Raw genomic sequence first — 26,425 nt, forward strand, 5'->3', positions numbered from 1 at the left:
TCCTTTCCACAATACTGTGCATCTTTTTCAACACCCAATGACCCGGACAGAGTCAACGAAATGAAAGCCAGAGACGTTCCGTCTCTGTACACAGAGCGCTTGGCCCGAGGTGGGAGCGGACGGCACCCACTAGGGTGCACAGCCTGACTCCTTCTCTGACGCCGGCCGTGGCTGAGCGCTCTGCTCCACTGTCTCCGTTGTGCAGGAGCCAGAGGCCGGCATGTCCTGGTGCTGGACCAGGGACAGGGACCGCACGGGCCCAGCCTCCTGGCCTGGCTATTTGGAGCCGACGCCCAAGGCCACAGATGACACAGACGTGTCCCCAGGCACACGTTGTGGAGCCACCACCTCTGCCAAGCATGCAACAGGGATGTTACCATTCAACTCGCGACTCTCCTAATTCATGTTTTCATGTGAATTAAACATACGCAGGACAGATACACGGGAGTAACAACACATCAAAGACACAGCATGAAAGTACCACAGGAAAGAGTCCAAAAAATTTGAAAGAAGAAGGGAAATCATGTTCTCAGACTCCAGTCCACGTGATTGTCTGAACACAGACTTGCAGACAACTTCCAGAAGACAGAGCCCATGTGCGCGCTTCTGGGCGGAGCTCTCAGCGATCCACACCCCCGGCGCCCGCGACTCCGGCTGTGATTCAGCAGCACAGTCCTCCCCCTCCTGTGCCACGTGGGCTGGCAAAGCCGCCGCAGACCGGCTGGGTCAGAGGAAGCTATCCACATGGACGAAAATCTCTGTAACTAACCTTCTGGCTGCTAAGTTTAATTTCTTAATTTAGAAAAAAAGGCATGGGACATTCTGGAATTAATTTCCCAACCTTTTTCTTAACATTTGCCAAACATCTTGTTGACAGAACACTTGCTGCGGTGAACGGACATGTGTGTGGAGAAAGTAGGGTTTCCAGACAGCGACAATCTCAGTGTTTTATCCTGATAGTCAGCTTTGGTTAAAACAAAAACATAATTAATAGAATCATGCATCCCAGGTAAAATAAGGATTCAAAATGACAGAAAACCAATTTTAAATAATTAAGAAATAACTAACATTTAAAAAATGCTTTGAGTTGAGCAGCAACCACATAATTTAGGATGGATAATTTAAAAGTCTAGAGTAAATCATTTTAGCATTTAATGATTCAGTTCTCTTTAGCAACTAGAAAAGAGTGGAATTTTGGTTAATGATACCTAAAATAATAGGTTATAGGAAGCAACAGTGTCACATCAAGTGAGCAAAATGATCAAATCCACTGCCAGGACACCATCTGAGGCTGACAGGAGCAAATTACTGCACACGATGAGACACGTGTGTTCACACACCCAGGCCCCGTGTTCACACACCCAGGCCCCGTGTCCACGTGTGGAGGGACCTGGGCCCAACGGGACACGAGGACTGTGTCTGGGGGAGCGTTGAGCCCCCACAGTTAGACGGCCACTAGGATCACCCCAGCTTCTATTATGATCTGTGAATGTCGACCATGTCCAGCTCAGGTCTGAAAGTCCATTTGTAAATCAGATTCCAACTTCCACAATTTTAGAGTCTAATCCGGCTTCTCGATTCCAACCTGCTAGTCTTAAACCAACAAACAGTAGTACACAGTTTACAGGTGCGAAACTAAACAACTTCAGGAAGGTTATTCATGTAAGAATCTTCAACACAAGTTCAAATTCTGCCTTTATTTACAAAATGGTCTGATAAAATGCCCCCGTACTTAGGGGCCTCTCCCACAGCACACCTCACACGTTGATTTGAGCATTGTTAATAGCACCATTCGTATATTATTTAAAATCAGAAAGATTTCATTTCAGTCCCTACGTTGATTCATAACCATTTACACCTGTGGTGGGATCGGTGAGCACACGGGACCGTCTGCAGCAGCAGGCGGGGAGCCCCGGGTCCAGCACGAAAGGCTTTACTCGCAGTTACCAGTTCTGAAAAGGTGTCCGTGTGGAGTAGAGACTATGAGAATTTTCGTGCCACAAAGTTTAACAGTCCTCCGTGTTTGTACAACGCCACCTCCACGTCATTGTCAAACGAAGCAATCACGCTGAATATTTTCCCAGTGCTCGTCTTGAAACAAACAGAAACATCTCACGTGAGCGGGAGCATCTCCTGAGTGTCCCCCGTGTTCAGAGCCTCTCTCCAAGCCCCATGCCGCCCCCTGCAGACTCTGCGAGGCCCTCCTCCCGCCAGATCTAAGCACCGCCACCTCTCCACCAGCCTCCACCCCCAGCGCAGAGCCCAATGCAGGGCTCGAGCTCACAACCCTGAGATCACCACCCGAGTGGAGATCAAGAGCCGGACGCCCCTCACTCCCCATTTCTAAATGATAAGTCCCGGATCACCTACGACACTCAGCCAAGTGCAGCCGACTCTGACCAGGTAAGGGAGTTCCACCCAGTGCTCCTGTCCACTGTGTACCAACTGGTCAGTAAGTGGACATCGGCTACCCTTCCCTGCACTCCTCCCAGGCCTCCCCTGCAAACGTGTGAGGGCTGCATTCAAATCCCATCAGCCCGGAAGCAGCGGGCAGCCAGGAAAAGGCCGCGGCTGCACGAGTGGGAAGCCCGCGTGTTGTCTCGCTCCCAGGACCGAGTGTCGCGCGCTCTGCGTCTCCTCAGGCTCCCAGCAGCATTAACACGGCTTCACGGGAATCAGACCACAACGCACGTGCATTAACTCGCGCAGGGGTGCCGCGGACGAGCACCCTTTCTCCTCGGTTTACACCTAGCTGAGCACATGGGACACACCCACAGACAAGAATTCAAGAGATACCTTCATGGTTAACGTGACTCCAGGAGACAGCTCTTCGGGAAATGCTAGAGAATACGTTTCTCTGCCGGTGAGGCCCAAGGAATCTGCATTCTCTCCCGGAAGGAACTGCAGTGGAGCTATGCCAATTCCAATCAAATGATCTTTGTGAATTTTTTCGTAACTTTCAGCCAAAACAGCTTTCACACCCTGTAACAAATGTGTATTTTATTTCTTCCAGTCAGCTCTTCAAAGTTGCTTTATCAGACCATTTTCAAGGGAAAAAATTCTACTTGTGGCCCCTTCTATAAAACTTCTTAACCTAAGTAAGAGCTTATGGTCCGTGCTGTATCAGAGTACTACGGATGATTTCTGTTTTCAGGCAGCTCCCCAGCTGCTTCTACCTGCCCCTGCGCCCTGCAGGGCTGAGGCCAGCAACACCTGGCTCCAACAGGGCTCGGGAGTGTCTGGGATGCTGGCAGACCCACACACGTGCTCAGCAGCCATCTCCCCTGCCCTGCCACACGCACACAGAGAAGTGAGTCCCACGGCAGTGGAGGAAGTAGGAGATGTGGGTTCTACACAGATTGAGAAGCTAAGCGACCCTGAGCAGACATCCAATGACAGAAACCATCGGGTGAATGTAGAGTGACACCAGAGCAACAGCAAATCCTTGTTCTCTGGAGAAAACAAGGCAGAGAGGCTCCAGACCCACGTTTCCCAACTGTCCCTACTGTCCTCCTACGGAGCCTTTCCCAGACATTCTCCTCCAGCCAATCTTCCCCCTGCTGCCCGCCCTGCCGTTTTCATGCCACACAGACCGTGCACCTGCTCAAGTACCCCGTGTGCGTCTGTACTTGCATGGAAAGAGAGGGACGCACTGTAGGCACCCAGCAGTCAGTCCTCAGCCCTGTGAGCACCACGGCCCGACGTGAATGGAGAGAATGGATGCCCTGGACCGGGGAGGTGCCCGGCACAGGGGAGGCGGCGGGGGAGGACATCATCGGGAACCAGAATGAAGTGCAGGTCTGCATCGCGCCAAGTTCGTGCAGACACGGACCCGTGGGGCGCTCCCAGACAGGAGGGCTCCCGTCCGCGTGACCACATAAGGCCCATGGATGGACAAAACCCAGCCGACACCCCCAGCCTGCAACAGTGCTTCAGTGTCTAACTAGACAGACGACTTAGGACCAAAGCCTCATACTTGTCTGTTTTAGACAAAATTCAAGAAAAATGGGAAGCTGTACCTGTAATTAATATTCCAGAGATAATTACTATCTCAGAAGACGAGAGAATCTGGCTTGTTCCTGCAGCTCCTCTGAGCACTCAATTCTAGGGGGTGACCAGAGACTCAAGGAGCGCAGAGTGTGCACGATCACCACAGCCAGGAGGGGTGCTGGCCGCCCGCTCTGAGCACTCCTGAGCGAGCGCAGGCAGAGGGCACACAGCGTGGGTCCTGACGACCCTCCCCAGTAGCACCTGCCCCCACGTCAGCAAGGACGCGGGTGCGAGATGTGCCTTCCCAGCAGGTGGCCAGGAACCATTACCTCCATCCCTCGGCCCACCTCTGAGTCCATGAACTCCCAAGACAGAAAGTGAAGGGCGGGGGCGGGGGCAAGTAAAACTCTCAGTGGGCAGTGAATCAGCATTCCAGAGGGTCGTTTAAGACTGCGGCCTCCTTTCCCTCCCCTGTACAGATTTCCTCAAGTGGGACCGACAGAAATCAAATCTAACCCAGAGTACTAGAACGCAACTAGATCAGTACAAAACATTATACGTGATCCCCTAAAAAAAAGACCCACCAATGAGTTCCAATTCAGCATAAAAAATCCAAACAAGCAATATATACTCTGACAGAATGTTACCGACAAAAGGAAACATTTAAACATCAATTTTAAGAAGATAAAATTGAAGCATCAGTACCAGCAGATACGGCCCTTTGGCAGCCCAGTCTCTGGAATTTCCGGAACCGTATTTCTTCCCTGCCAGGATGATCAGCGGGACACCTTCCTTCTGGTACAGCTCGGCCGCCTCGAACACGTCAAGCTGTGGAGCGGAAGCAAACAGGAGCGTCTTCAGCACAAACCCAGTCCAGGCAGCGACTGCCCAAACGCTCTGTGCGCAGCCTTACCGTCTGTCCCGACGGGAAATGAATTGTTTTGGGAGCAGGTTTCCCGAGAAACTTATTAAACAGCTTGATATTTGCGAACGTGCCTCTTGTCATCACGGCGTCGTTGCCTCTGCGGGCCCCGTAGGAGTTGAACTCGCGAGGAGTAAGGCTGCGAGCAAGTTGTGAAGTTGGTTTCATTTCAGATAGAAAACCTCCACGTGCTTCTGGACCCTAAAACTCACTCAAAAGTACTCTCTTTATAACGGGAAATTCCACACACATACAAACGTGGGGAAAACAGGGAATGCCCAGCTGCCTGTTTTCTTCTGGAATTATCCCCAGGAGACAATTCTGAAACAAACTCAGGTAACATATTTTAACATATTTCTCTAAAACTTACGAACTCAAAAAATACTACCTAGATAGGGAAAAAAAAATCACAATTTCTTCCCATCAGACAGCCAGTCAATAACAGAATCAATCATTCCTCCAAGAAGCACTGGTCATCTGTACAGGCTTCCCTGACGCCTGAGGACAGAGCGCCCCTAGGCAACCTTTCCTCAGTCAAAACAGCATAAAGGGAAGAGTTTCCACCCCTTTCCAGAAATTCACATTGGGCCCCTTGGCTTTTACCAAAACCCTATGCAACACCAGGACCCTCCTTCGATTTCTTTCAGTCAGCGCGACCATGAAAGCGCAGCGCGAGGTGACTTGGCCCCCAGGAGTCCCCGCGCCAGGAACGGCGGCTGACACCGTAAGCTGGGCGGGAGGGTGCTCGTCACCACTGGCCTGGTCACAACACGCGCGACCTCTGAGGACCCAACAAGCGAGCACAAGCGACAACCAGGAACCAACGCTGACCAGTCTCTACTTTGGTCTTTTCCGCAAAGGCAGTAAGTGCTCTAAACCTGTGTGTTTAAGCGGCTTACTTGAGGACAAGCCTGAAGAGGGGTTTGAGGACCCAAAACACATCCTGACTGATGAGAACTAAGAGATCTGTCCTCACACGTCAGAACCCGTACGGCAATTCCTGTTTGACAAGCGCGGGGACTGTTTCTGGTGGGTGCTAGGTCACGGTTAGGTGACCTAGCACCCTAACCACCACGGTTAGGTTACGACCACGATGAAAACCATGACCAGAAAGACTTTCTCACCACTACAAATAAAAGCCTTGTGTGTGACAGATTTATGCTCATCAAGTTATGAGACAAGGAACTGCTATTAGCAGCTTCTACCAAAAAGGGTTTTAAATTCATACCAGACTACAGTTAACCAGAGAAAAAAAATTCAAACACGAATTCCACAATAGCACTGACACGATGGTGAGCAGAGCCTGGCTGCAATGTCACACGTGCGACCAGGCCGCTGGGCCCTGAGTGATCTCGGTGGGAAGGCATCACTTGGAAAACGCCCCAAGTCCGTCTCTGCTGTCCACGCAGCTCTGTAACAGAGCAACTGCACACTACCAATCACGCAGGAACGAGGTCAGAGCTTTCTAGGTTTGGAGTTCTAACTCCCACATCAATCATGTTTACATCATGTTCTAAGTTTTAGGCTCAACAGGCGGAAATTATCATCTTCTGATGGACACAGACCAAGCTTGGTCTCACGCACGTGCGCTGTAGTCCACAAAACACACATTTAAATTCTGCCCTCCGACGACAGCAGGAACCATCAGGCTTCACCTGGTAGGTCAAACAAAGCTGACTTTTCAATAAAGTTGCATTGAAAAAGAAAAGAAAAATCTTGTTTCCAATCTACGAAGGGCTCAATTTAAAACAGCAATTTCCATTTCTAAAGTTAAAGGCAAAAGCAGGTACTACAAGTACCCTAGTCACCGCCTATGGCAGATTCAGCAGTGACCAGACCTCCCCTGTGACAGCAGCCCATACAGCCGAACCCCAACCGACACAGGGTACGGGTGGCCAACCCGGCACACCGTCGGCAATCTGGGTGGAACTTCGGACTCCGCAGAAGTGAATGCCCTTGTGCTTACCCAGTCAACTAACACCTGTTCTGTGTCCTACACGTGACCTCCTCTATTCTGACAAGTCAGCCAGAGAAAAGAAAATGCTGAGAATGTCACAAGAAGAAAAAATACACTTACAGCCCTAGACCGTGTTTATCAGAACAAATCTAAGCGTAGGTGGGTCCAAGCCGTTCACATTCATGCTGCTCAAGGGTCAAACAGTTTACCGGGCAGGGAGCGTGACCAGGGGCCCCGTGCACCTACCCTCTGTTCGTCAAGTACTTGGCGGCGGCGCTGCTCCTGGCGATGCTCCCCGCGGGCGATATGTGGTCTGTGGTGACCGCGTCCCCCAGAAAGAGGAGGACGTGCGCGTTTTCAATGGGCTGCAGGGCACCTGGCTCTTTGGTCTACAAGGTAGAAACCGTGAAAGGCTTTCACCCTCCCTGAAGTTTTTTTTAGTTCCTAACAACCTCGAAAAGATCAAAGAGGGAAACCACACTTACAAGCTTATCAAAAAATGAAGGACATCTGATGTACGTGGACTTCAAGTCCCAAGGAAACAGCACTGAGTCCGGTGCTTCCAGGGAATTCCAACGCTTGTTTCCCATCTGCGAACGGGGGTTTGGTTGATGAACAGAAGAAAAAGATAAAATGGAGTCAGAAAAAAGAGGCTTGTGAAAACGTTCAAGGGAATTAAAAAGTCCTCACATTAGAAGGACCCCAAAACAGGCCTTCTTCATTGGGAAAGGAAGACAGCGCATTCTAGAACACTAGGACATTGTTGGGACAAAATAAATGAAGATTTGCTCATCCAACTCCAGCACACTAGATTTTCATGAATATACTGAGATTAAGTTTTAATATAAACGGAACATAAAAGACTTAAAAATCCAATGAAAGGGTCAAGGGCTTAGAAGAGCAATCCACGTGGCTCCAAAGAGGTCGTGCTGTGGGCCGCACTGCTCACTTTCAGGAGCATGGCTGAGAGAAAACCCTCTGCTGAGGTCAGTGTGCGCGTCCCCACACGGTCCTCCCTCACGCTCCACGCCGTCTCACCCCGGTTCCACACCGCCACCAAGACCCGAAGTCTACGCCACCGCCACCTCGCACACAGAACGGCTCAAACCAACTGGCCCAACTCTGTGTGTCCTCCTTTTATTTGAATTTAATTTTTCAAATTTTATTTTAAATAGATTCCACGCTCAGCGTGGGCTTAAACTCACGACCCCGAGACGAAGACTCCCACACACGACCGACCATGCGGGCCGGGCGCCCCTGCTTCCGTCCTTCCCGCCCAGGCTCCCCCCACTCCCCACGTGGAGCCAGAGCCTAGCACACCTCTGTGTGCGGCCTCGAGCAGGCTCCTTGTCCCTTCCTTCAGGACTCTATGTACTCATGGCCTAAACCTCCTCTGTGACGTCAATCCCCACGTCTCCCCAACACTGGCTCCCGGCACGGCCCCCACTCCCCGTGCGCCAGCCACCCCGGTGCCCTCATCAAGGGTCCCTGCGTGAGGTCTTTATACGTTCGCTCTGCCCGGAAAGCCCTGCTCTTGGTCCAGATGTACGGAAACTTCTTTACCTCCTGCAAAACCGGGCTCAACACACATCCTGCTTCCGACAGCCTCTGTAAATCGCCTCCTCAGACTGTGGTCATCGGCTCTCTCGACCCGCTCTGTAGTTCTCCACAGCACCTAACACTTCTCAGCGCGTCGTGTAATTTACGTCACAACTCTGTCTACAGTTCACTGCCTGCCTCTCCCCATCAGGGTTTGGTTTTTGTTCACGGATATATCCCAAAACATCGAGCAGAGCGTCCCGCACGTAGCAGGCGCTCGACAAACACTTGCTCAGTGAATGCCTCTGCTACCCTCATACTATGTTCTCAGTTTTGTTTCAGGAACTGCAAATAAATGCATTTGCTCTAGGTGCACAGAAACCTCTCTGGAAAGATGCGTGAGCAAGGGATGTGCCTGACGGCCTCTGGGGAAGTAAGGTAGGGAGACGGGGGCAGGAGGGTCACGCCATGCTCGCTCTTACTTCTGGACTTTCAACCATCTCAATGGGAATAACAAACAAGGGCTATTTCTATGAATTCTTCCCGCATTCCGGATACTTGCTACATATTTCTAAAAAGTCATCAAGATCATTTTTTTTTCCCCTAAAGATTTTATCTGAGAGAAGGAGCAAGCGAGAGAGCACAAGCAGGGGGAGTGGCAGAGGGAGAAGCAGATTCCCGCTGAGTAGAGAGCCTGATGCGGGACTCGATCCCAGGACCCCGAGGATCATGACCTGAGCTGAAGGTAGACGCTTTACCAGCTGAGCCACCCAGGTGCTCCTAAGATTGGTTTTAAATACTCTAAGCTATTCTCCTAGATTATTACAGATTCCAAATACAACATGATTATCATTATACACTGTATCAAACTAATGTGATTTTAATTTTTATTAAGTTCAGAAAGACATAAGAGATCAACAGTGCCCTTTATTTAAGTACCTCAGATACAAGTGAGCCTCTTACCTCCATTTTCTCTTTCAGTGCTTTAAACATGGACGGTGTGACGCGCTCTTCCTCCGTCTGCTGGACCTCCTCTCTGGTGGGCCAGATGTCCTGCAGGTAAATACTCTTGCCAGTAGCGTCAGTGCCTGGAGAGAACATTGTGACATCAAAGTTAGTATAAAAATTAATTCCTTCCAGAGGCCCCTGGGTGGCTCGGGGCGTTAAGCCTCTGCCTTCGGCTCAGGTCATGATCATGGAGTCCTGGGATCGAGCCCTGCATCGGCCTCCCCACTTGGTGGGGAGTCTGCTTGTCCCCCTGCCTCTGCCCCTGCTGGTGCTCTCTCTCTCAGATAAATAAAATCTTTAAAAAAAAAAAAAAAAAAAAGTAATTCCCTCAAGGTATTCACATCTTTTCAAAAACCTGTCCCAAAAACCAAGGAAACCAACACCAGACTGCGGCAGGCATAAGCAGCTAAAAAAACGAAGCCCTTGTACATCTATATTCTTCACATGAATACAGAGATGAATAACTAAAGGATAAGGTTTCTTGAAATAGTTCAAAGAATAGACGGTCTAAGAAGCATTTCAGAAATACAACAAGTTCTGGAGCGCAGAGCGTGTGTGGGTTTGCCTGTGTAATGACAGAAAGATACCTAGAGGCTCCGTCTGGAAGTCTATGTTCACCGTGCCCGCTATGGCGTAAGCCACCACCAAGGGTGGGGAGGCAAGGTAATTGGCACGAACACAATCACAGAGACGACCTTCAAAATTCTTGTTACCGGATAAAACTCCGCAAGTAACCAAATCACCCTGAAAAAAAAAAAATACACAAATACGCGTTCAAGAAACGGTACAAATTTGGATAATCATATACACGCAGCCTCAGATATTCCACACCTGAGGGCAAGACAACTGAAAAGCAGACCACCAGTTATTAGACACAGAACCACCAAATCCTGTGAACAAATCAGTTCACTACTTTATTCAGGGGTTATTTCAAGGATCTAAAAATGGTTCTTCCAATCGTTTTAAGATTTACTCTTCCCAAGAGGGGCAAGGACGAAAGAAATATGGATGTGCCCACATTTAGCAACAGAATACATGGTTAAGAAAATCTGTTTAGACGTCCTGCTGACACGCACATCTTTACCTGTTTGACAGCACTGAGAACGGCTTCCGACAACGGCGCCGTGTTCCCCACACACGTTGAGCATCCGTAGCCAATGACTTCGAATCTGCATTTGGAAAAACACATGTGATCAAGCAGAACGTCGTAACGCTTGTCAAGGAAGGGCCGGCCTGGTCTTTCGCTGCCATCCCCAGGACGAGCTGCCGGAGCACGCACGGGACGCGCGGGTTAACCCTCACTGGTCTGTCTGGCTGGGCGTCAGGCGTGTAGTCGGGACTCAACACGAGAACTCTGACAAGGCATCCCTGAGGGGGACGGGGTTGCCTAAACCCGACACACAAAACCTGCAGGCGGCACAGGACATCTCCCCAAACACAGCCAAGACGACCTTTACGGACACGGAGCTTCCCCCAGGGTTTAACACGACAGTGACAGTGATGCCAAGGCCTCAGAACGGGCCCTGCAGCTGGGGTTGCCAATGCGAGCAGAGCTCTCCGTTCCCGACCAACCAAAACCCCAGAGGAAGCCCCTGACAGAAGCCCCCAGACAGCAGATCTAAGAAATTACAGGCATGACTCTCAAAATTACTTGCTGCCACTCTTCTAAAAGCAAAAAGGTTTTTGTAATGTATCAGTCTTGCAAAGGAACTGAGGTTAACAGGTTCCAGCATACGCAGCCGCCATCGGCTACTTCTTCTGAGTCCGTGAGAAATGGGAAAGTCAGTTTCTACAAAATTTGGGGACAAATGAACCTGTGTTTGACAAACCCGGTAACCTCACAAAGTGTTGATGAAGACACTTTAATCTGTTAATGACGCAGCCTGTCACATTTTGATCCTTCTGACAACTGACCTCCACAACTCTGAAATCACCACTGCCCAGAGCCACGCCTTCTGTGCATCTGTCCTCACATCTGTCTGTACATCTGTACACGACAGGCCACACCTCGACCTCCCAGGGGCCAACATGCTGCCCTGCTCCTCGGATCTGCCCAGCCAACGGCTGCAGCGGGGGAGGGCTGAGGCCTCAGGCCGTGTGGCCGTGGAGAGGTGACAAGTACAACAAAGCCAACCTTCCCGCCTTCTCTTGGCACAGGAGAGCCTCCGACAGGAGCTTCCGTCACTGCTGAACCCTAGCACGCACAGCACAGCAGCGCCCCTCACTTACCCGAGCTTACTGAGGTACGGTAACACGCCACTGGAGCTGAGGTAATGTGTGACCATCCCGCTGCCTGGAGACAGGCTCGTCCTTATATACGGTTTAACCTGCAGGCCGGCGTCCACGGCTTTCTTAGCCAGGAGACCTGCGTGGTCAAGAGGGATGCGTTAGGGTGGCGCTTGGAGCTCAGTCTCCAACTCGTGCAAGGGTTGAAGCCCAAACGCGTCACTTCACACTCACTATTTTGTCCATTTTACTCTGCGGATGTGTTTCATTTAAATCACACACAGGATCACACTGACACTAGCCTTTACACTGAGAAGTCGGTGCAGCCTCGTCACGGCCTCACGCCGTGTTGCTAGTTTGCACACGCACAGTGCGTGTCACTACCCTTCCCAGCGCCTTCCTAACGGCAATTCCACACAGCAGACGGGACCTTGTACGATGGACGGTGTCACGTCCGTACAACACAACAGCCCTGTCACAACCCTTCTGTCCTTGTATTCTCGGTGGGCTCTAGCGCACTGCTGGGCTCAGCCATCGAGAGGGCTGCTCAGGAACTACTTCTCGATTTATGGAAGCAGGTAACTTAAAACGGATGCGTACACTGTAGTATTTGCCTTCTGTGGAATGAAAACAAGTAACCTCAATCAAACTCGGGCTCCTTGAGACCCCATTAAACTCTCAGAATGTCTCTCAATATCAAACACAGACCCCAGTCTCCACGCACGATCCAAGAAATAAGAGAAGTGTGGCAGGAGCGTACACGTCACCCAGGACGGGAAGGAAAGGCCAAAAGGGACAGCCTACCTGCGGCGAGCATGACGGACGGGTTACAGTTGTTGGTGCAGCTGGTGACCGCGGCCATGACCACAGAGCCGTGAGACAGGGTGTACTCACTTCCTTCATAACGAATAGAGACGTTATCCTTCTGCTTCTCCGCTGCAATCTGGAAGCCTTTGAATCCCACCTACACAAACATGCACACAAATATGAACATTCTGGGTACGTGCAGAGAAACAGATTTGGAGTTCTGCCTATGTGTGAGCGGTGCTGAAGGTCGCGACACGCGGTCATCCTAAGTCAGCTAGCGCAAGAAAGTGCACAGTCACGACACAAGCCTGCTGGTGTTCCGAACTCCCCAGGACCCGGATCTTACTGACTCTGCGGCTGTCTGTTCGATCCTATGGACTGGGACTCTCAACAGAGGACACAATCCTGGCCCTGCTCTGGGGACGGGGAGGGGACTGGGGTGCAGAAGGCAGGGGGCAGGGAGCGAGCTGGGAGCACCGTGCTCATCACACTGCTTTCCTCCTGCACAGCAGGACGGCAGCAGCAACAGCAAACAAATTCCAGAGAGAGGCTCTGGAAAGAGCGCAGACCCCAGTTCTCAAGAGGGCAAGTGTTCTGATTTGAGCCATGATTCTCGGAAAACACAGACCCTGAAAGTCAAAGAGGCTGTGCGTTGTTTAGGTACATGCAGCAAACATATGGGTGTGAGGGCAGAGCGCTCTCTTCATCGGGGCGGCGGGGGGTGGGGGGGTCAGACGTTGACCACAGTGCAGCCTAGCAGACCCTTCCACGACCAAGCGCCTGAAACCGGGCAACTGTGACTCCAGGCACGACGCACATCTGACCCTCCCAGCAGCCTGGGGACAGCACCAAACGACTGCCGGCTTCAGACAGGAAGGGGTGCAGGGGCCAATGGGGTGTGCCCCACATGCGAGAACACAGCAGCAGCCTGAGTCTAGGCCCATGCTGGCCTCCGCCACTCAGCACAAGAAATACTCGCCCTCTATCACTCAGCACAAGAAGTACTCGCCCTCTATCACTCAGCACGAGAAGTACTCGCCCTCTATCACTCAGCACGAGAAGTACTCGCCCTCTATCACTCAGCACGAGAAGTACTCGCCCTCTATCACTCAGCACGAGAAGTACTCGCCCTCTGCCCCCCAGCACAAGAAGTACTCGCCCACTATCACTCCACACAATGATTACTGACAAAGGTGGTGGTGCTTAGGTAACCTGCCTTTTCATTCAAGCAAGCTTGGAAATCACGTTTCATGTCCGTCACAGCAACTCTATCCTGAGGTCTCTTCGGACCACTGACAGATGCAACTATTGAATTCAGATGAATCCGGATCACCTAGGAAATGAGAAGGCAGAGGAAGGCAAAGAATGAGAATTTGTTAGGTACAGACTGTAATTTAGCACTACTTCCTGAAGCAGAACAAATACATCCACATTTGTTGTAATGGTGATCTACACCCTGGAAACAATCCCAATTAATCTGTGAAACAAAACATACAATCATTCGCTAATCTGAGAGCAGCAGATCAGCATGAAAACTGCCTCAACACCAGCCATCCAGTCCACAGAGCATTTTGTTCCCCTGATTTCTCTTCTCCGATGTCACAGATGCTGCTGATAAAGCAGATGCCTGTGAGGGCCGTCAGTCTACTGCCCCTGTGCTCCAAAGTCACCCGTGCCTTCTCTGTGACAACTGAGGTGGGCTCAGGAAACCCTGCTCCTCCTTCCGCGTGTGTGGCACTAAGTCTGGCTACACAGGGTGCTGGAGGGACACAGCAGAAGGACCCTTCTCTTTCTGGTTCCAACGTGTCTAGCTGGCCAGCCTCCAGCAAGGCCTGGGCTTTTTATTCCTTAGTTTAAAAAAAAACATCTTAAAATCCAACCTCCCAGCTAGGTTTCTGTGCGTTTCTTCTGGCACTGCCACCATTTTCCTCTGTCCATTTTATGTGGGTATAAACAGTTCAGATGAAGTTTCTCTCCGCTACGGGCTTCCCGATACTTCAGTCCTGTCGACTCTGACTCTGACTGCAGATGCCCACCAGGCTGCCGCTTCAACTTTATGGATCCGTCAACCCCCATCTTTGCATCTTAATGAGTGTGTCTTGGAATCAACGTCCTGGTAGATTGCAGTTTTATTTCTTTAATCTGGTCAGGCCTTCAATAAGCAAATTTATTCCTTCTTATTATACAATGTGAGAGTTTTCAATTTTCTTCTTCTTTCCCCATCTTTACAAAGTGGACAAAGCACTAAAATAAAGAGCTGGAAGGGACCAGAAAATGAGGAGTCAAGTCAGAGATGCGCCCGAAGGCTACACTGACTCTGGTCCTGCGGGCGCTACACTGGTCTGCACTACACCCGTGCGGCCTCGCTTGCCTGACCGTCCTGTGTGCCACGGGCCGGGCACGGCTCCTGGGGCCAGAGCTACAGACCACAACCAGCTCCTCCCCCGGGAGCCTCCTTGCCTTCTTGGAGGGAGGACAGGCAAGTGAGCACAGAAATACAGTTCCGGCAGGGATGCACACTGTGAGGACAGACAGCTGGGGCAGAGAATGACTCCCCAAGAAAACAGCTAACAGTTAACCAGACCTTCAACAATACCCAGTGGCTAGAGATACTTGACACACTCCTAGAAAAGGAAGATCATAAAAATTCAAACTTCCCTGAAAATACAAATTTCCAACAGGTAAATACTGGCCTAGATCACAGAGTATCTTACATAACCGTAAATTCCTCTCATGACACATCTCTGCGACACGCGGACGCTAACCAGCTGCCTGCGACACGCGGACGCTAACCAGCTGCCGGCTCCCCCAGGACAGAAAGGCACGTCCCGGTGCTCTTATCACAACGCAGGAAAAGGTCAGGGAGAGTAAGAGTCAACTTTGTGTTCTGAATATTAAAAACTGAGACTTAATAAAATGTTGTAAAATTCACTAACGGAAATCACGAGAACTGAATTAATAAAACCCCAGCAGAGTCACACGTAACATTAACTGGTTAGATGATCATGACATTCACGGAGCACTTTCTGCGTGCCCAGAGCCACTCTAACGCCTGTGTCTAACATATGTCCACCCTTCAGAACAGCCTCCCGCTCCAGAGCTGAGCCAATGGGGGAGGAGGTCGGGTGCGGGGGGCGGGAGGGTCGGCGGAGGTGCAGGCCCGGAGCTGGCGTCCACACCCAGGCGGCCGGGCCACGGGGGAGCTCTTCCACACACACCTGGGAGTACGCGGGTTCTCCTGAACTATCCTGGTCGTGTCGAAACAGTTTCACAGCTTTAAGGTATGTTTCCATTGACTCGAGTTTGGCCTTGTCAAAACCTAGAAAGAATTAACAAGGACAAGAATACAGTAAGAAATTTTGAACTCTGTGAGGGTAAGGGTGCTGAATTCCAATGCGTAAGAAACAGACCCCGCGCACTAAGTATTCAGAGTATGTTCTTTACAAATTACTGATATTACTCTCCAGAGTAGTAAAAATTCTGTCCGTCATGAAAACTTGTAGCTCCCCTTTAAAAGTTAATCAGAGACAAGTTGAGAAATACTAAGTCAGTTCTATAAAACTCAAAAAACCTATTACGTTTGCAGAACATAAATCACTAACATTGAATATAATTTTCACCCACCATGAAGGACACTCATTACTTTCCAATGTGAATATAAAGGTCAAAATGAGAACATGAATGAAGCTTATGAAGTCTCATGAGCAGAAAACCAGAGGCCTACCTAACGAGACCTTCCAGGAGAGTAAAGAATTTAGATGTTAGCAACGGGCAGCTCTCTGCAAGCCTCACGGGAACACACAGTGGTGGCAGATGGTATTCTCCAGCAAATGACCTGACAGTACACATCCGAGCTCTATGTGCTTACAGCGTGACAAGACATCCCTCCGTCAAGGAGCAGAATCGACCCCATGGGACTCAGCTATCGGACCCCTGGCTGTCTGGCTGGCGCTCGCTCTCCCCGGTCACCCCGCCCTGGAGAAGCCACTGAGTAAGAAAGGACACATGCAGACATGGCGGACAGTCCCAGCTAAGCATCCACTGACGGGTGAGCGACCTACAGGGCCCTGGGGCCTAGCGCCAGGTCTCACGGTTGAGGCCGCGGACATCACGGAGCAGAGACGAGCTGTGCAATGGTGCCGCCTACATCATCGCCACGGATACCATGCAGCCACAGGTGATTATTGCTGTTTTAAGCCATGAAGTTTCAGGAAAGTCTGTTACAGGAAGAGCTCACTAATACACAAGCCAGAGTGACATGCAAGGGAGGAGGCACCTCTGCCATCTCTCCCTCAATGCTCTACCAACCAAATCCCCTTGAAAGGAAGCTCCGCACTTGATGAGAACCGTTCCTACCAACATTCCCAATGACCAATGGTCCATTTTGCCAAATGACCCTTTAACTTACAAAATCTGGCCCCCAAATGAAGACTACTGGACTACATCCCCCAAATGCACTTACGATCAGAGACTAGCAGCTCGGCCCAGCTTGGCTCTGAGACTAGTCGCTCGCCAAAGGGCAGTGGGCAGTGCCAGGGGTACCGGAGCGCGTCTGAGGCTTGCAGCTACTTCCTACACTGAGCCGTCGCTACAGGAAGGTCCACCCTCCTGCCAATCAGGCTACAGAAAAGATATGGAACCTGGAACCCTATATGCCGCTTTTCACAAAACTGTGTTCCTCTTCAGACAGAGCACGGTCCCCAGACACTTCTGTCTGGTGGCTCCTCTGCTCCTGTTACAGGAACACCGTGAGCCCGTGAGGATGCACACGTCCGCCTCCCGCCAACCCGCGGTTCCGACCGCCGCAAAGGCTGTGACAGCCGTCCTCCCTGCAGAATGAGGCCCTGACAGGTGGCGGGAGGCCTCCCTCTCATCACTGTAAACGGGTCACACGGGAGGGGCGGGGTTTTGAGAGCACAACACTCTTCAAAGACATTTGAGGCAGTTTATTTGAAAGCCACTATTTCAAGATAAGGTAATTTCCTGAATATTAAATACCAAGCATGGGTAGCTGTTCATTAGGAAAAATTTCAGACAGACACACTGGACGTGCAAACACATTGACCCTACTGATCTTTCATCTTCTTACCTGTGTGTTCTAAATGTCTTAATGTCACATTGTCAACAGGGAAAAAGCTGAGGACAGCACCATATTCCGGACACATGTTTGCTATTGTGGTCCGATCCACTATAGATAACTGCGAAACTCCACTTCCAAAAAACTCAACAAACTTTCCAGCCACTCCTACTTGCCTGAGGTGCTAAATAAAGGGAAACACAGAAACGCACACAAAGTTAGTAAGACCGGCGTGGATTCTCGGAAAAGCACAAGACCTAGTTTTTAACCCCTACCAGTGACACTGCATGAAAGAGGGTCTCTTGTCCTAATCAAACGTCAACTCCTTCTGGGTTTGCAGGTATTTTAAGATAAAGGATCCACAGAAGACTGACCCATTGTCACCACTGGACAGGGGAGAAAGCGCCTAAGGGCTGGAAATGGCTAGATCCACACACGAATGTCTCTGAAATTGAGGAGACGTCAGACACAACGTGTGTGTCAGCGGGCAGCCCTTCTTCTTTCTGGGCGTGAAACAGCACTAACCGCTGATGGCACCTTAGAGTAAAGAACACTAATAAGCTGATGAAACTGCATTTAAATAAAATACATACCGGCTACAAAAATTCTTCGAATACCAACCCTGATCCAAGTGTTTACAGCATCATTTGTTCTGGGTAAACGTCATGTTGACAGGATCTCACATGTCCTCATAAAGTCACGTTTCTGAGTTATTACCAAGTAACCCCATCAGCGGCTCACCTAATGACACCGCGGCTCAGTCTGGGGCAGGAGAGGCCTAGCGAGGTAACCTGGAGCGAAGCCACGTTCAACCCAAGAGTCCCATTTAGCCCTGACAGTGCAGAGGGGCGAGGGGCCATTGAAGCCATGCTTGTATAAAAGGCTAAGACGTTTCTCTATGTTCATGATTGTCGCTCTGAGGACCAGAGCAGCACACGTGAGACACACTCAGCTAAGACTGTTTCAACAAATTCAGGAGGTGCCACAATACACATTCAGAAAAATAATATGGGATGAATCCAAAAGGATCGTGAATAGAACAGAATCTCAAGAGAGAAAATAATAAATGTGAACATATGTGATAGACGTAAGTTCTATATCAACACGTCAAAATTTAAAAATAGACATGTAGGGGCATCTCGGTGGCTCACTGGGTTAAGCCTCTGCCTTGGGCTGTCATGATCCCAGGGTCTTGGGATTGAGTCCTGCATCGGGCTGTCTGCTTGGGAGGGAGCCTGCTTCCCACCCCACCCCCTGCCTGCCTCTCTGCCTACCTGTGATCTCTGTCAAATAAACAAATAAAATCTTAAAAAAAAAAAACTTGACATGTAATCTTGTTACAAAAAAACATAGAGAAGTCTAAAAAGTGGCATTACTTCTCAGGTTACCCGAAGGAAAGTACAGATTTCTCCAAAAGCGTTCTGAGATACTCATTTTCCTTTAGGAATAATCCTGCAATTATCAACTTATCTTTCGGTCCCATACGCTGCACCCATGACTTCTGCATGGTGCCACCACGTTCTCAGGGCAGAAGGCTCTGTGCGAAATGTCTGCAGGGCAGCTGGACCCTTTCTTTCCCTGCGGAGAATCCTGAAAGCCTTCAGACCAATAACCTAACCAGAAAAGTGCAGACTCCAGGACGCAAGCTGGCACTGTATGTAGGACAGCTCCTACACTCGTTTATTTAATAAAATGGACTTAATCATTAAAGCAACTGAAAATCAGAAATTTAGGACGGAGACTTACAAATGACTGTTCACTAGGAAACTCCAAAGTACATGTGTTAAATAGCATGTACCAATATTTTAAAAGTTCAGGTTACGTTTTTCTATAATCCTTTACAAGTGTTAGAACAGCCGACAGGCAATCTTGACAGCGGCCCACTTCTAGAGTCCGTGTTCTCCAGGGGAGAGAGAGTTTCTAACCGGCAAATGATTCAGTTGGTATTAAAGAGATGCGATTACTTCTCCTCAACAGGATTCTCTAACCCACGTGGCCAACAAGCCTGACGGCTGGGAGCCCGGACGTGTCCTGTTCCAGCAGTCACGGCTCAGCCCGGTGACCCTCTGCCAAGTCATTCAACCTGAGGGCGTCTCTGTTTTCTCAGAACTGAAATGGGGACGGTCACTAGCACCCTTCCAGGCTCGTAGCGAGGAATCAAAGAGGCAACAGGTCAAGTGAACAACGGCACAGCCAGCATTTCTGTACTTAGCAGTGCCAAGGAAGGGTTCTGTGTTTGCGGCTACTCCTGTGACTGTCACTATGAGGCCAGGGCCAAGACGGCCAGAGCACGAAGGAGGCAGCGCAGAGCCCAAACCTGCCCTCGCAGGGCCCCACACGTAACGTCCCCCACATCACGCGGTTGGCGCAATTACCTTTGTGATGCCAAGCACGACATCTATGGACGTGACGAAAGGGTTTGATGAGCCGATCAACTCGCACCCGACCACCTCCGGCAGAGTAAGAGAAACGGGCAGACCCAGCATGACCGCTTCAGTCTCAATGCCTCCGACCCCTGGAGCGATACAGAAGATGGTGAGCGCAGCACACGGAAGAGCGCGGGTGTTCTTGGTGTAACGTCTGCTCTCGGACGCCCTGGGCGCCTGTCTGCCTCGCCCTTCAGAGCCGCCGGGACTCTGGACTGTGGTCGTGTACTCAGTCTCCCCAAAAGAAGGACTCCAGTCACAGGGCTGAAACAAACTGGTGTCAACTTTCTATTAAAGGCAGGGAACATGTGGCATCTGTGATGCTGGTCCCTGGAACACCATCTGACGTCTGGACTCTGCTCCACACACAAAACAGAACCCAGCACCTGCGAACCTCAGGAAGCAGCTCCGTCTGACAGCGGAGACCAAAGAAGTCAGCAGTCCTGACACCGTGTAAGAGACCAGGCGCATTCCGCCGGAGGGAACAGCCCGGGCCGGGCCAGCAGGCAGGAACGCACATCCCACTCGGGGGAGTCAACGACTCGTCTTCAGACGCGTGCGTGGGAGCAGCCAGAGGCAGCAGGTTGTAAGGATCCGGAGTCCTCAGGAAGGCCAGGAGAAGCCCCGTGGGCCTCGGACCAGGGAGTAACCACAACGTCCGCCACGGCCACTCCGCGATGGCAGTGCTGCGCGGGGCACACTGTCCACACATCCTTGGGTCCAGAGTCGTTCTGTCACCGCTACTGCAGATGAGGAAACGGCCTCAAAGAGCCTGTAAAGACCGGCTACCTACACTCCTGCACACTGTTCCTGACACCGTCTCCCCCGCGAATTAAACGTAGTGAGTGGATTACTTACCCCAGCCCAGAATCCCCAAGCCGTTCACCATGGTTATATGAGAATCTGTGCCGACCACGCTGTCTGGGAAGAGGAGGTCGTCTTCCTCAAACACCACTCTCGACAAATACTCTAAGTTGACTTGATGGGCCATTCCAGTTCCAGGAGGGATCACAGCCACGTTCTTAAAAACTCTTGAACTCCACTATATCATGTTTAAATTTAAAAAATCCAAGTGTCAGTGTATCAGTTTGTGCTGACAGTCAAAATATGAGTTAGTACTGACACTAAGAACACTTTACCAACGTTCAACATGGTCCAAGTTCACAGGAGACACATGAACACAAATGCAGACACTGACCCTACATACACTCGTCGTGCAGATTAAAGCTAAATTAAGTCAAAGGGAAATGTTTGACTAGTCCAGATAAATGGTGGTTTTCAGCCGTGCCCCAAGGACTCTCGGACGGAGTGGGGGACAAGCACAAAGCCTCCCCACACCTCAAATTACAGCCACCTGCTTTCGTTCTGTTTTATATACTGGGGTTTCTGAGATTTTATCTGAAGGAAGAAAAGGTCCTACTGCCCCAAAGCATTTAAAATCTACTCATTTAGGGGCGCCTGGGTGGCTTAGTCGTTAAGCATCTGCCTTCAGCTCCGGTCACGATCCCAAGCTCCTGGGATCAAGCCCCACAACAGGTTCTCTACTCAGTGGGGAGTCTGCTTCTCCTTCTCTCTCTCTCCCTGCTTTTTGCTCGCTCTGTCAAATAAATCAAATAAAATCTTAAAAAAAAAAACCATTACCTTAAAGGACATAAATATCACACATCAATATTCTGTGAATTTCAATATAAAATAAAAAATATATAAAAATATAAAAATTCCCCCCAAATCATGTGTACCTTGAAAAATTGAAGTCTCTCCCGATTTCTGCCAAATTCTACTTCTTGGTTTTTTAACACTGTTTCAGGTCTAAAAGGAAGAAGATCCAGCATTAAATGTATGGATCACAGAAAAGACTTGTCCTGTTTCTAAGTATTTGTTCTTAAGCACACAAACACGTTTTAAAAATTCTTAGAACAGCAATTTACTAGACTTCTCGGCATTGGCGGTTTCCTTTCAACAAGGAAGCTCTGCTCTTAGGAGCATACAGGGCAGCTACTTCCAGGGCTCTGCCTTCCCCAGCCGCCAAACCGTACTGTCCTGTGTTGCTGTGCGAGCTGACTGCAACCATCAGTAACACAGCAGCCATCCTCGGGGCCCCCTCTGCAAGGAGGAGGAGGCGGGCAGCAGCGAGTGCGTCAGCGAGCACACACCTGGTGTGTGGCGTTACCGCCGCACTGCGCACGTGCAGAAAGCTCTGAGCAAAAATGCATTCTCACCCAAGGTGGGAAGTTCTATTTGTTGTGCAAGTGGCAGTTTACTTTGCATGGATCATAAACATATTTTACATGCATTATTTAAACTAAGAGATAAAAACAATCCACTACCAAGCAGTAAACTATGCCACTTTAGGGAAGCTACTTTTATCTAACGGACATTTAAAAAATGATCTCTAGGGATGCCTGGGGGGCTAAGTGGGTTCAGCCTCTGCCTTCGGCTCAGGTCATGATCTCAGGGTCCCAGGACTAAGCCCCACATGGGGCTCTGCTCAGCAGGGAGGCTGCTTCTCCCTCTGCCCCTCCCCCTGCTGCTCTCTCTCTCAAAGAAATAAAATCTTTAAAAATAAACAAAAATGAAAATAAAGAATGATTTCTAGCAGTTTTAAGCTGTTTCCTTCCAGCTGGTAATCAAGTGTTGACTAGGATATCAATACAACTTAAATTGTACCTGTCCTCTAGGGTCCAGACCATTACAGATGATCACTCGTCAACCTTTTTTAAAAACGCAAAGATTATGTGACTGATTCACAGCTCAGTGATCCCGAGGCCCCATCACATCTTGACTGAGATTTTCCCGAGGACTCTGGGAGCTGGTCTGATTACTGTACATCCCACAGCCTGTACCGCTACGAAGTGTCCCTCGTTCATAAGCTCAGAACCCGACTTTGAACTCGGCAATGATTTCCGGTGCCCACTTCCTCCCCATCCATTCCTCGTCTGGGTCTGTACCCGATGCTGCACCAAGGCCCTGTGGCGCCACAGAGACCCACTGTCTCCCTACAGACAGAGACCACAGGCCAACCCATCCAAATTCTTTGTAATCTGGAGTCAAAACTAAGGGAAAATGTTATACCAGATTGTATTTTTAATTAAAAATACACCATTTTCGCATTTCACACCCTGCCGGTCATGAGAAGGCAACCAAAAAATCCCTCAAGGGTGTTTGAATCAGTAAGACCTTTCCAGGAAGTTAGTTTCTGCGTAAGAAGGGATGCTCATCTCAAACATCCACACGCACCTAACAACAGGACAGCTAGGCACAGGAACAAGGGCTGCTTACATAAAACTGTCCTCATCTGATGCCGAGGAACCCACACATTATACTGAGTTCCCAGAAAGGAAGAGCGTGTGAGGTCACTACAACCGGAGGCCTCCCAGAAACACCGAGCCCCCAACTGTACAACCACAGAGAATCTGAAAGAACCAGTTTACAGACACATGAATTAATGTATCATGGGCTCTCAGGATAAGATATGCATGGGTATTATTCTTAGCTATCCTAAATTTCACATGTGTTACATTTTTTTAATTTGAAGAAGTAGGTCATTTTCTTACTAAATTTAAAAAACTTCTGCCAGTCTACAGACAGCGGGGTAAACAACATAATTCTTAAAAATAACAGAATCTGGAAACTTTATAGCATACAAAAATTCAAGTATAGAATTTTTTTTTTTTTTTAAACTACTTATTGGCAAATTTTACCAACTCCCAAGAAGAGAATTCTTTCCTGGGCAGGTTCACTGCTTCCCATAGCACCATACAGGCAATGGTAAGTGGCTTTTTACCATTATAATATTCTTAACATCAAGCTCTCCACGCAACTGGAAAAAACAAGAATTCTAGTAGGAGAAAAAAGCTAAAACTATAAATAGTTTTATAGGGAATTCATAAAAGCAATATGAGTGAATAAAGAACATGTGAATGGTACAGATTCACTAAAACAAAAAATTCAGAGTTTAAGATGAGATCCCATTTTTCTGCCTACATTAGTCATAAAAATGAAATATATCACAGAAAAATCTGAAGAAATTTCTTCCTATGGAACAGAAATCGGTGTGGGATTCAGACACTACCATCTCAACCAGTCTCATTGGGGATGGGAGAAGCCTACATCAGAGCAACCAGGAGGGGAAGGGAAAAGGTGGGACTTCTGTAATTGAAAAATAACCCAGCACTAGTCAGTTATTTTTAAAAAATCCCATACTCAGGCACTGGTTGCAAATGAAAAGGACAGAGAATGGGTGTGTTCTCAATCTGCGAAGAAAATCTTCCTGAGTTTCGGCCCGGCTCTCCAGACTCGCACGGTCCCCGGCAGGTGGTCTGGCCTCTACAGGGAAGCTTCTTGGGCTGCGCTCGGAGCGGAGACAGCTTTCCTGCTTTCTGTAGGTCACCACCTCCAGGATTCGGAGCATTTTGTATTGCACTAGCATTCCAGAAAAGGAAACAGAATACGACCATTTAAAAGTGACACAATGTTAGCTTCTCAAAAAACACACACATGGCAATGTTATCTGGAACTAAGTAAATGTTGTTCAAACGTTAATACAGCATTTAACTCAGGTTTCAAAAGCGAGTCCCAGATTACAAAAAAAAAAAAAAAAACAAAACAAAAATAGGTGACTTAAATTTGCGGAGAAGAAAACACAATTCTACATGCCTAAGAAAATAATTTTCATGTACTTCCAGGACAATTTAAATGACGCTTAGCAAGCACCCAAGTGGGTTTTTCCCCATATAACAACTTAAAAGCAGCACAGAGCCACAGGGCTAACTAATCTGGAGGGCAAAAGCACTTGCAGGCTGGGACAATCGTCGTGGTCTGTGCCAAAGATCATAGGAGAATTAGGTCTTCTCTAGTCTGAACTTGGTCACAGGGACCTTTTAAATAGAAGATGTGGAAAAACAGTTTTAGTAAGCACTGTGATTTTTACCACCAATTAAAGACATTCATGGCTCCCTCCTATCTTCAGATTCTCTCTTGAAGACACGTAGGTTAAAAAACAAAAGATAATGAACAAGAATTCACTCCACAAAGCAGGTTCTAGGCTCACTCATTTTTACCAAAAATGCAGCAGAAATCTACAAACATGAATACCATTCTAAATTGAGGCTCCATTAAACTCATCAGTACATAAACTTCACCGGCTCTTTTTCTAGATCAGTGTGCACTGACCGAAACAGCCTTCACTCAGACACAAACTGGCTCTAACCCCTTTCCCCTAACCAGGGGGCTGGCTGCCGACTACCCCGCACAGCTGACTCCACAAAGATCTGTGCTCACTCACCATTTACTGAAGTCGATCTGTAAAGAATGGTCAACTGTGAGATCCGTCGGACGGGCAGGGTGAACTTTTCTCGGGTCACCTCCAAGAATTTTTACTGCCTCCCTCATAGCAGCAAAATCCACCATTGCTGGTATTCCACTAATAAATAAAAAATGATGAAAATTATGGTCTAAATGGCACTTTCATATGCTCAAATAATTAACATACACTGATTCATTTTTATATCTAAATGTATCCCTTTCTAGTTAGAACTTGTGTTAGATTACGCACTTGTTATCCAAAGTTCATGTATCCTGGTTTCATGAGAATCAGCATCAATGTTTCTGAGAACTTGAGTACCACAAATAACACAAGAGAGGACTTTTAGAGGCAAAAGAAAACTTCCAGAGACCTGTCTTTGGAATTCTTTCCCTGTCTTAAACTTCATGAGATCCCCGCTCCCTCCCAGAGCCTTCTCAGGACCCGGGGCTCCTGACTAGATGTACCCGCCTCCAGACACCTGTGGCCCCACCGGACACACAGGAGTGAGCAGGCAAGCTGCGGCCCTGAATGCTATCTTAAGCGCTCTCACAGCACGCACACAGGGTGTAAAGAGAGTGGCGTACAAACCAGATTTGAGGGGCTGAGGGGGAGGCTCTTATTTATCTAGCTAACTCTGGGTTTTATTCTAAGTGTGATGGGCCTACGGGGAAATGACAGGACCCTGGTTAACATTTTTAATTAAGTCACATGATCTACCATGAAAAGACAACCACAGACAGTAAGAATGCAAGCAGGGGCACTGGCTGGAGACACTAACAGTTGAGCGACAGTCCCGGGAGGGCACCGGGGCCAGCACTGGGACGGGGGTGGAAAACTCTAAGAGGTCTGTGGGCTCAGCACACGTTGCAGAGGTAGAGTCCACAGAGCTTGCGGACAGAATGGGTTAGGAAGGAGGGAAAAAGAGGAGTCGGGCATCTCCTGTGATGGGGGAGACGAGAGGGACAGTACAGCAGCTGCGCAGTAAGGGTCTGCCTAAGTCTGAGAAACCCACTCACTACTGGAGACAACAAGGAGGGAGAGTTCGGCAAAAGCAGGTTTTCAATAAAGAGTGCAAGAAACAAGCACCTCACTTGTACTGAATTGCTTTAGTTTAGAAAGAGCTGTTGTTGTTACGTTCTATTAGTAAGCGTACAGCACATCACTGGTT

The 26,425-nt window shown here is 49.1% G+C and overlaps 1 protein-coding gene across 2 annotated transcripts in view; it reads right to left on the minus strand.

The window, feature by feature from the left end:
* Positions 1–1,677: 1,677 nt before the first annotated feature.
* IREB2 (iron responsive element binding protein 2) overlaps positions 1,678–26,425 on the minus strand; it is a 40,326-nt gene continuing 15,578 nt past the window's right edge. The window contains exons 4-22 of one of the 2 annotated variants that reach the window (XM_032341851.1): positions 25,237–25,374; positions 24,156–24,374; positions 21,692–21,761; positions 20,811–20,994; positions 19,902–20,041; positions 17,539–17,710; positions 15,668–15,768; positions 13,666–13,782; positions 12,447–12,606; positions 11,646–11,781; positions 10,501–10,585; positions 10,004–10,160; positions 9,372–9,496; positions 7,355–7,459; positions 7,116–7,258; positions 4,904–5,051; positions 4,696–4,818; positions 2,797–2,982; positions 1,678–2,091 (exon numbers count right to left, since the gene is read on the minus strand). In XM_032341851.1, coding sequence (XP_032197742.1) covers positions 1,981–2,091; positions 2,797–2,982; positions 4,696–4,818; positions 4,904–5,051; positions 7,116–7,258; positions 7,355–7,459; positions 9,372–9,496; positions 10,004–10,160; positions 10,501–10,585; positions 11,646–11,781; positions 12,447–12,606; positions 13,666–13,782; positions 15,668–15,768; positions 17,539–17,710; positions 19,902–20,041; positions 20,811–20,994; positions 21,692–21,761; positions 24,156–24,374; positions 25,237–25,374 — 2,620 coding nt within the window. In that variant the 3' untranslated portion in view covers positions 1,678–1,980. Of the gene's footprint in view, positions 2,092–2,796; positions 2,983–4,695; positions 4,819–4,903; positions 5,052–7,115; positions 7,259–7,354; positions 7,460–9,371; positions 9,497–10,003; positions 10,161–10,500; positions 10,586–11,645; positions 11,782–12,446; positions 12,607–13,665; positions 13,783–15,667; positions 15,769–17,538; positions 17,711–19,901; positions 20,042–20,810; positions 20,995–21,691; positions 21,762–24,155; positions 24,375–25,236; positions 25,375–26,425 lie in introns of those variants that run through there. The other variant, XR_004285519.1, reaches the window with a different exon arrangement.

The sequence above is a fragment of the Mustela erminea genome, chromosome 5 (assembly GCF_009829155.1).
Source record: "Mustela erminea isolate mMusErm1 chromosome 5, mMusErm1.Pri, whole genome shotgun sequence".
NCBI classification, from domain to species: Eukaryota; Metazoa; Chordata; class Mammalia; order Carnivora; family Mustelidae; genus Mustela; species Mustela erminea.